This window comes from Lingula anatina, chromosome 1 (assembly GCF_051362555.1).
Source record: "Lingula anatina isolate TDL-2025a chromosome 1, LinAna3.0, whole genome shotgun sequence".
NCBI lineage: Eukaryota > Metazoa > Brachiopoda > Lingulata > Lingulida > Lingulidae > Lingula > Lingula anatina.
In genome coordinates this window covers 60,623,676-60,633,829 of record NC_141767.1, presented here as the reverse complement: position 1 = coordinate 60,633,829, position 10,154 = coordinate 60,623,676, and the positions used below count along the sequence as shown (strand labels likewise).

Here is a 10,154-nt window from a genome sequence, read left to right as displayed (position 1 = left end):
AAGACAGCACTGTTCTGAAATGTTTTTTTTTCCATTTTTAACACTTTTTTAACATAAAACAAAATTAACAGTTTACTGCCATTTTTATATGATCAACTAAGAAAATTGATGAGATGTGAAAAATATCAATAGAACAGTGTCAAATGTCCAATTTCCTCCTTCTGAGTTTCTGAACATAGTGAATGATTGAATCTTACAAACTGCAATGAGTTTATTTCCATTTTTGAAACTTTATTACACAATACACGATAACAAGTTTACCATCATTTTTACAAAATCAACTAACAATGTTGTTAAGATGCAGGAAATGTCAAACAAACACTTTTATTTATCTTATTAATTAAATAATGAAACTGTTAACATGCCTAAATTGAATCTGAGGAAATGTGAAACAAGACAGCACTATTCTGAAATGGGTTTATTTCCATTTTTAACACTTTTTTAACATAAAACAAAATTAACAGTTTACTGCCATTTTTATATGATCAACTAAGAAAATTGATGAGATGTGAAAAATATCAATAGAACAGTGTCAAATGTCCAATTTCCTCCATTCTGAGTTTCTGAACATAGTGAATGATTGAATCTTACAAACTGCAATGATATGAGTTTATTTCCATTTTTGATACCTTATTACACAATACACAATTACAAGTTTACCATCATTTTTACGTAATCAACTAACAATGTTGTAAAGATGCAGGAAATGTCAAACAAACACTTTTACGCATCTTATTAATTAAATAATGAGACTGTTAACATGCCTAAGAATTGAATCTGAGGAAATGTGAAAAAACAGCACAACTTATAAAATAATGGTCCGATTATGCTGATTTTCGAACTTGACCTGCGTTTTAGTAAGATTGATTACTCTTGTGAGTTTCATGACAACAGGCCTATGGGTTTTCCTTGAAATGTGTTAACAGTGTTGCATATATGCTGAAAAGTGAAAAAAACAGCATAACTACTAAAATAGTGGCCCGATCATGCCGATTTTCGAACTTGATCTGCGTTTTAGTAAGATTGATTACTCCTGTGAGTTTCATGACAACAGGCCTATCAGTTTTCCTTGAAATGTGTTAACAGCGTTGCATATATGCTGAAAAGTGAAAAAACAGCATAAATTCTACAATAATGGCCCCATCATGCTGATTTTTGAACTTGACCTGCGTTTTATGAATATTCATCAGCTCTGTAAATATAAAGCCAAAAAGTAAAACTGTCTTCCACTTATGGTGTTAACGCTGAAAGTGCACGGCGACGGCGACATGATCTGCGACGGCGACGGCGACAACAGATGCAGGTGATGGCAATATGTACAGACACATCTGTGTCTGTACATAGTAATACTTATTTTTGTAAGGACTCGGGGTCATCTCAGAATTTCAGCCTTTTTGTGCTATTAAATATCACTCTTTATTGATAACTTTTTGTAAGCACTACAAAACCGATGGATCTGGTTAGATTTTAAAATCCAAAAACCATGCATAAAACCATATATTGATTTATATACAAATCTACAGGAGATATTGATGTTTGCCAAGTTTAAGCTAAAGTATTTGGTGCAACTTCTTTCCCTAAGTTCACCTTCCCCATTGTTCCAAGTTTAAGTGGTTTTACATATCTGCTCTCATTTGTAATAATTTCATATCTCTGACAATGCATTGCTGTCTACTTGTACATCAGAAGATAGATTGACATGTCTGTTCAAAAGTGTGAATTTACAAAAGTATTTATTTCCAATCATATCAAATAAGAATGTAATGAAAAGCATTACCAAAACCTTGTAAAATCCTTCAAGTGTTTCATTTTCATAATTCCTTTACAGGCCACAAATCAAATTTTCTTATTCAAATAGAAGCAAGTTTTGTGATAAATTAGTAATGCATGACTTTAATGTACCATTTTTCACTTAAACCAACTAGTTGTTATCAAAACACTTAAATTCTAACAGTAATTTTATGAAGGTTTATAATGGCGCTGAACTAGAAATTGTTTCCAATAAATGGAAAAGGTGAAGTTCACATTTAACATTAGGAAACAGTTTTAGAGATGTTATCGAAATATGATTATTTCAGGACCAAATTTGACCTACTCACTGTTACAGTAATACCTCAAGAAATTGGTGTCAAACGTCTTTTTTCTGGGGACTTACAATTCACTAGTCTGATGGTTAACAGACACTAGGAAAAGAACTAGAATGAAATAGATGAAAATGTATTCTTTTCCTTCCCCCTCACCCCTCAATATTTGATTATTACACACATTAAGTAAACATATTAAGTAAAGCCAAATATAAGTACTTCAAATACATTACATCACTGAGCCATCAAATTAACTTCACAACTCATACATGGAATATAAAAATAAAAGCATTTATTAGTGCAGGTATGTTGCTCTACATTACATGAATTTTCTTGTTCATTTACTTTCATTTTCATTGTAGCAATAAATGGATTTAGATTTCACAATTGGCAAATTCTGAAGTACATTTTTTTCTTAACTTTTCCTCTAAAAAGATATATATATATATTTGCCAAGAGCCAAACTGTTTATCACAAGTACAACTACTTACTGCATCTGTTACACAATATCTTATGGTTAACAGCAGCACACTGGATCAATAATTGGGGATGTAGTAGCAAAAACTTGCATTAAATTTTATATCCACTACTGTTAGAAATATTTTAGGGGACAAGGGCTACATACTTTCATATGCGAGGATGGAATGTGAAATTTGACTCTGCAGATTAACCAACCAGATGCTAAGATATGTAATCAACTATGTCTAAGGCCATTACAATAGTGCATTACTTTTTTTTTTTCATTAAGCATATATGAAACTTAAACATGTCGTTTATTTTCTGAAATGCATTTTCTTTAGTTTGTTGATTCCATACAAATTAATCATGGTGGTTCAATATCTTTTATTTAATTCTGAGATCATTTGCATCTGGGACTGTTCGCAACACCTGATCAATTATATTGCTCCATCTGCATCTCTTATATGCAAACAAGATGTGGTCCAACAATTTTTGACACATGGCAGTGTATATAGCATGTGAATCTAACAGTCTTTTTTCTCTAATAATATATGTAACTACTTACATCAACGACAATTATGCATGATCTTCAATAATAACAGGTTTCACAGTCACATACTGTCTAATGCTTGGCCCCCTGAAAACAAAACTTCTTTACTTAATGCTGTTTGCAGCGATTAAGCCCAAGCTAATACATCAAACCAAAACTTTCATTTTGTTCTCCCACCATCCAATATTGAACTTTGGCATTCTAAGTATAAGAAGAAGTCCTGAACTAATGATACCATTCACATGTTCTAAACATAAAAAGGTTAATATTGTTTAAACCTACGATCAATTAAAGGATCTCAACTGAACTTTTAAAGAAAAAAAAATTTGTTGACAGATATCCCAAATACAGCTGCCGACAAAAAGTTTTGAAAACTTCTTAATCTAAAGAATTTAAGTTTTCATGCAAGCTGACTTGGTTTATGTCTTATGCAAGGACAAACTGTCCTATACAAACTCTCCATTTGTGGACTGATTTCCGATTTCCAATCATTAGGCAGCTTCAGTCCATTGATGCTCTTCAGTTCAGGAGCTCCCTGCACCAGTACATCATGCAGACATGGAAATGTGTCAGGGATGAGTATAGAAGAGTTACCAGTGGGGAAAAGTGTAACACGGAATGTTTCCAAGTTTGGCATGTTCACTTTCTTCAAGCAAAAGCCTCTACACTGCGATATATCCAGATGTTGCAAAGATTCCGATGTCATCTCATATGGCCACAACCTTTCAGGTATCCACACTTCAAGAACTAATTTACGCAGTTTGGGGAGATTAAGGAGTAGCTCGTTGAGGTGCGATTGATTTATAATTTGAAATACGTAGTCCTTCTCCAGTATGAGGACTTCAAGATTTCGTAGCCTGGCCATATTCCTCACGGGGCGCTCATTCCAATAAAAAGGTAAGGCAAGGCATTTGATATTGGATGCTTGAGATGTAAAGAGATCAAAAAAATTCACAAAGCACCTTCCACGACGTCTATTTCTATAGACGTAGTCATTGTACTTCTCCCACTTGTACTGAACCTGTTCAATCCAAAATGGCTTTACTGGAGTCTCCTTCCAGTTCAGATAGACACATGTTAAGTCTCGGAAATTTGAATGTAAAATCAGGTCTTCAACAGAATTCAACCATCCATCAGCAAAGTCTCCAATATCAAAGGCAAAGCAGAAACGTTTCATCACAGGTGAAATGGCAGCAAGATGCTTCATAGAAGCCTTAACTCTAATCTGGTATTGCTCATAACAATCTCTATTGCAAGTATGCCCTGTGTTGGCATTGAAGCACAGAGGAAAGAGGGTGAAATCCACATCCACCCATAGACTAGGCATTTTCAGTAGATCTTGCCATTCTGTGCAAACCTGAGCAGATCGACCCTTGTCGATCATGTTAAGAAACATGAACACCTTTAGTTTACAGTCTAAAGGTAATCTCTGAAAAGGAAAATAAGACTTTTCTTTTGGCTGCTTGGTCTTAGATCTTCCTTTGAGGGCCTTTCTCTCGGTGCCGCTTGCCAAACACACAGTGGGTGTCCTGGGAGGCCTCCTCTCTGTGACACTTGGCACACAAACAGGGGGGAGGGTTCCATGCAACCCATTCTCCTTGTGAGCTTTGTTTTTTCTCTGAGCCTTTTCCTCATTGTTGGATTGAAGTGTGTTTGGCTGGAGGCGTCTGCGAGGACGCAAAAAATCCAAAAATACACTCATGTGCCCTGCAGGAGATATACAATGTGGATTGTGTTTTGCTCCTCTTTTGTATTCCTTTCACCATACTTGAATTTTGAAGTAAATGCTTACTCTGAAACAAAAACATATAACTTATACTTGCTTAAACTAACATTTTATTAATATTTATAAAGAAAGCATAAGTAAAATTAATTGGATCAAAAATTTGCAAATAACCAACTTTCATTAAGTGATCCCTGTCAAATCATACTTACCTTCGTAAGTCCTAGACAAAATCACGAAACTTCTATTCTTCCAAAAGATTCGACACATTTTAACAGTAAACAAAGTCTAACCTAAATTGGCATTAAGTGATGCTTAAGCATACCAAAATCAAAACCAAAAAAGAAAATGTATCTGACATTCTCAATTAACAACAATGATGCAATCTACATATCGAGTTTGACAACTGAAATTCCGCGGGGACTTTTCACCATCATCAAACAGCAGACATCATGTTAGCCAATAAAATCGTCTCTCCGCTGCTCTCTGACGAGTGCTCGAAAAATCCACTTTTGACACATAAAACAATAATACCAAGGTATGGCGACCTTTCTTACATGTCAATTGGGAAATAATTAATAATGTTACACTAAATCCTATACCACTGTCTCATATGAAACGCATCTTTTTTTGTCAAAACTCACCGACTCAAGGGAAACCGCAAACCGCAATAGGAGACTCCATGTTGTTTCTGCATGGAATGTCGGAAACTACCGAACACTCACGATCCACTTTCTTTTATTTTATCGATGTTTATCACCAACAGGTATTCCTTTATGCCATAGATATATGACAAAAAGATATAAATAAACCTATCCTAATGAAATGAAAGCATTAAGGCAATTTTAAAGGCAATTCCACTAAATATGTATCTTGAACACAGTAAACAAATCCCGGAAGCCGGAAGTAAACATTCCGCGGGAAATTGAATGACATTTTCTCCCGCCACCAGATCGTAGACTAAGACTGACGTTGATTCAAACAGCTATTTTTTCATTATCTAACATGGGAAACGAGGCCAGTCAAAACGTTAAGTATGGTGAGCGTCTGGATAATGACATAAACGTGAATTGGTCCAAATTGGAAGTTCAAAACAAATATTGTGCTCCCCGTGATGGACATGCCGCTGCTTCAATTGCACGTAAAATGTACGTATTTGGCGGAGTTGTCAGCAGAGCAGATGGCGAACACACTGAATCTAATGAGCTGTTTTCTTTAGACTTAGGTAAGATGTGATATACTAGTTGTGCTAGTAGTAGTACAGAAGCAGTAGGCCTATCCAGTCACCAGAATATATTATAAATTATCATTATAAATATAATATACTGCACATAACTTTTGGTTTCAATTTGCACGAGATCCGTGTGTTAGCACTCTTATTTGTGGTTCCTGATATGTACTGGTGGTTGTAACCAGTACATATGGGAAATTGTAAATAGGAGTGCTAATTAACGAATTTAGATTAAACGTACGAATTTGCATGAAAGTGTGTGAAAGAAAAAAAAAAACAATGAAGTTAAATGATGGTCATTACTACATAGTGCTAGTGTATTTTTAGATAACAACACTTGGACTTGTGTTGAAACCAAGGGAGACTTGCCTCCACCAAGATCATCAGCAGCTATGTCAGCTGTAGAAAATAATCTGTATTTGTTTGGTGGTCTTAACCAGACGTCTGGATGGTTAGATGATCTGCACTGTTTTGATACAGGTAAGGGTTTTGTGTTATGGTATTCCCATGTCATGATATAATTTTTTTTTTTTTGCATTGAAGGATTTTTATTTATAAATATAATAGTTTATTTATCAAGTATGCTGAATTTATGTTCAGAGAAAATTATTTGCAAATAATTCTTATTACTTAACCGTTTGTAAGTCATCTTTTTCAGAAACTTGCACTTGGTCTAAAGTAGAAGGCAAGGGTCAGTGCCCAAGTCCAAGAGACAAGTTGGCCTCTGCAGTTGTAGGCAAAAATGTTTACTTTTTTGGTGGCTTTGGTCCAAAAAATGAAGAAGAAGAGGTTTGTTATGAAATAAAAATTTTGAGTTTTTAATGAAATAAAAGTTCAGAGTGCATACCTAGTTGTTTTTGCAATCTGCACTGTGCCATTACACAGATGTACAAATGTAAATCAGGATCCTTTTTATTTTGGAAGATTTGCCCAGTTGTAAACCATTGTCACTGATTCAATAATCACTGAAAACTTCTCTATACTTTATATATTAATGTGTTTTTATACAGGTGGAAGAAGTGAGCACTGAAGAGGAAGATGCCTTGGAGGATGAGGGTATGGAAGCAGACTCACAAGAAGCAGCACAGTTTGGATGGTTCAATGATTTGTTTATTTTTGATACAGGTATGACAAAGTAGACAATTGCAAATATGATCTAAAATAACAAGCAGATGCTTAGTACCATGCATAACTTGATTTTGCATAATAAAAGTTTCTTGAATAATTTTTTGGACAACTTGTATTTCAATTAAGCTATTTAATACACTAATGATATTTGACATCCATTTAGTGAGGAAGTTGTTGTTTTGTCAAGTCTGGACAACTTGTTGTTATTCCAGAAACTAGTTCATGGTCCCATCCCATGCAGATGAATGCTGTAGGCCCCACACCAAGGGCGGCCACAGGGATGTGTGCAGTAAAAAATAAACTGGTCATCTTTGGGGGCAGAGATTCTCAAGCCAGGAGAAATGATCTTTATATATATAATACAGGTATGGGTCACTTATTAATATCTGAAATACTTTTGTGTTAAAAGAATGGTGAAAACCAATATTTTTCCATCAGATATTATACATAGTACATTTAGAGGTACATTTGAAAAGCAGTATATTGGCCTCTAAGTAAAAATGAAATGTTGGATTTAATATATATATATATATATATATATATATATATATATATATTTTTTTTTTTTTTTTTTTTTTTTTTTTTTTTTTTTTGTTAAGAGCATGTATGGATCTACTAAGATCGCATTCACAACGAGTTGAGCCAGGCTTTACAAATCTTGGATCTAGATATGGCAGACGTACATGAAAGAAAAACCGCCTAATCTGTCAATAGTCTCTCCAGCTCCCACACGCCTCCCCACGCATCGTCCCTGCGGGGGTACAGTTATTACATCTCGGCTCCATTCGCCATGCGGAAGCTTGCTGAGAAATATAAAGTGTGCATGCTCATCAATTAAACTCAAGATGAAGAAAGCATGGCGACTAGAGGTGATCGAAGGAAAAAAGCTATTATCTTTTAAAACAGAGATGAAAAAGGAATGAATTGGCCCGTAGAGCAACAATGAATTGGCTATCTACGGAGATAATGTCACCAGAGATATTCACGGAGATACCCTACTCAATTACTGCACGTGAAATTTTATTTTGGTGTAGGCCTACCAACGCAAATGGATGGCTTTTCACATCCATCTTATGCTGTTGTGAAAAATTATTGTCGGTTAATTATTGGAAGGGAATGAATTTGCACACTTAATATTTCTCAGGTAGCCTCCGCATGGCGAACGGAGCCAAGATTTAATGACTGTGTCCCCACAGGGACGACATGTGGGGAGGCGTGTGAGAGGCGGAGAGACTATTAAAAGATTAGGCGGTTTTTCTTTCATGTACGTCCGCCTTATTTAGTTCCAGGATTGGTAAAGCCTGGCTCAACTCATTGTGAATGCGATCTAAGACATCTTTACTATTTGTCTGTAGAAACAAGAAAGTGGGAAACAGTCTCTGTCAAAGGTTGTCAGCCAGAGCCTAGGTCATTTCACACAGTCACTGCAGTTGGTGCAAGAGTTGTTGTTATTGGAGGTAGAAGTCAAAGTAATCAGCATTATGATGATCTCAACATATTTGATACAGGTAAACTTGAAAAGGATGAGTATTATTTAGGTTCTTATCATTCACTGAGTTCTGGTAGTAGACCTAAATTAATCATACCTTTCAGCATTTGTATGTAGATTTTTTTTACTTTTTGACATTTGCATTTAGATTTTGTATCCAGTAACCTTTTAATGTTTTAGATTATTATTATTATTTCAAATTATTTTGTATAGCTACCACTAAGTCCAGATTATTTTGTATAGCTACTATGGAATGGATGCAGCCTACAGTCCAGGGAGAACTGCCCTCTGGGCGAGGTGTTCACACATCTGTGGTTGTAGATGACCAACTGGTACTGTTTGGGGGGTCCTCCGACTTTAATCCTGAAACTATGCAGTGCCAGAAATACCATAATGAAGTTTACACAACAAGGACAGGTAATAATTAAGATTGGGGGGAGGGGGGGGGAATTAACAAATTTTATTTTTTCCCTCTAAGACAGACCATTTGATCAATAATGTAAAGATTAAGGTTTTTTACATTTGGCTACTGGTATATAACAGATTCGATATTAATAATCATATTAAACATGTCTTAGTTTGCTATAAAGTTATCACAAAACTATGCACATTCATGCAAAGTCTGTTAATACGGTCTTTCTATTCCAGTTGATATTCTTCAGGGAGGCAGTATAGCCAACACCGAAGCCAATCAAGAAAATTTCCCTATTTCCACAAATATACCAGTTCAAGAAAACACAGACATACAAAAATTTGTGTCTGGAATTGTGCCATCTCCTCAGAATGAGGTCAACTAGTAAAATTACGTGTATGTGGACAACATAGTTGAAAACAATGTGTGCTGTTCTAGTGTTCAAATACACATATTTTTGATTGTTTTAAATACATAAACAAGTGAAATTTCTTTTTAAAAATATTTGACTTCTCATTTAGTGGAATTTATAGTGAATTTCAAAAAATGTATAAAATTCATTAAAATTTTTTCTGACATTTGTATAAACACACATGAAGTACAGTGCATGCCTTATTTACTTTTCTGCTAATCTATTATCTGTGTATTGAGGAAGTCGAAAATCTAATGCTAATTTAATCTTTATCTGCTTTTATCCATTTTTTTTTTTTTTTTTTTACTAGCAGGCTTGCATTTATAAATTTTAAAACTGCATTTGACAGTTAAACTCACTTTCAGTAAAATGCAAATTCAAAGCTTGTTTCATGAAAAAATGTGATAAATAAACCAATTATCAGTACTGCCAATGTAGTTGTTTTAGTAATTTAATATTAAAATTGTCAAGAAGAACTTAAAAAAGGCTTCGCCATTTATAAAATAGGTAAGATTTTCTTGTCCAATCCCTTGTAATGTCCTTTCCACCCCTTCAATGTTTCTGCTTAATATCAACCCAAAAACCTATCTTCCAAACTCGTGTTCTGCATGCGGAATCTCGACTCCACCCCGGATTCCTACTCGTCCTACTTGCAACCTGAAAGAT

At 34.8% G+C, this 10,154-nt stretch overlaps 2 protein-coding genes across 3 annotated transcripts; one reads left to right on the top strand and one right to left on the bottom strand.

Moving 5' to 3' along the window:
* Positions 1 to 2,354: 2,354 nt before the first annotated feature.
* LOC106171930 (uncharacterized) lies at positions 2,355 to 5,636 on the bottom strand. Of its 2 annotated transcripts, none has more exons than XM_013552464.2 (2): positions 5,461 to 5,636; positions 2,355 to 4,886 (listed from the first exon to the last, which is right to left on the bottom strand). In XM_013552464.2, the coding sequence occupies exon 2, from the start codon at positions 4,793 to 4,795 to the stop codon at positions 3,494 to 3,496; it is 1,302 nt and encodes a 433-aa protein (XP_013407918.2). In that variant the 5' UTR covers positions 4,796 to 4,886; positions 5,461 to 5,636; the 3' UTR covers positions 2,355 to 3,493. The 2 variants fall into 2 exon arrangements, with proteins under 2 accessions (XP_013407918.2, XP_013407926.2); XM_013552472.2 differs by lacking the exon at positions 5,461 to 5,636 and adding an exon at positions 5,029 to 5,423.
* Positions 5,637 to 5,708: 72 nt separating this feature from the next.
* Positions 5,709 to 9,916, top strand: LOC106171947 (kelch domain-containing protein 1). Its single transcript, XM_013552484.2, has 8 exons — positions 5,709 to 6,041; positions 6,375 to 6,527; positions 6,706 to 6,836; positions 7,058 to 7,172; positions 7,388 to 7,540; positions 8,531 to 8,683; positions 8,908 to 9,081; positions 9,313 to 9,916. Exons 1-8 carry the CDS (start codon positions 5,822 to 5,824, stop codon positions 9,459 to 9,461), a joined length of 1,248 nt encoding a protein of 415 aa, XP_013407938.2. The 5' UTR covers positions 5,709 to 5,821; the 3' UTR covers positions 9,462 to 9,916.
* Positions 9,917 to 10,154: the final 238 nt, after the last annotated feature.

Coding starts and splice junctions, on each gene's coding strand:
- LOC106171930 (XM_013552464.2), bottom strand. CDS start 4,795: ATGAGTGTATTTTTGGATTTTTTGCGTCCTCGCAGACGCCTCCAGCCA.
- LOC106171947 (XM_013552484.2), top strand. CDS start 5,822: ATGGGAAACGAGGCCAGTCAAAACGTTAAGTATGGTGAGCGTCTGGAT. Junction 7,541..8,530: donor TCTTTATATATATAATACAG/GTATGGGTCACT, acceptor ATTTGTCTGTAG/AAACAAGAAAGTGGGAAACA. Junction 9,082..9,312: donor AGTTTACACAACAAGGACAG/GTAATAATTAAG, acceptor TTTCTATTCCAG/TTGATATTCTTCAGGGAGGC.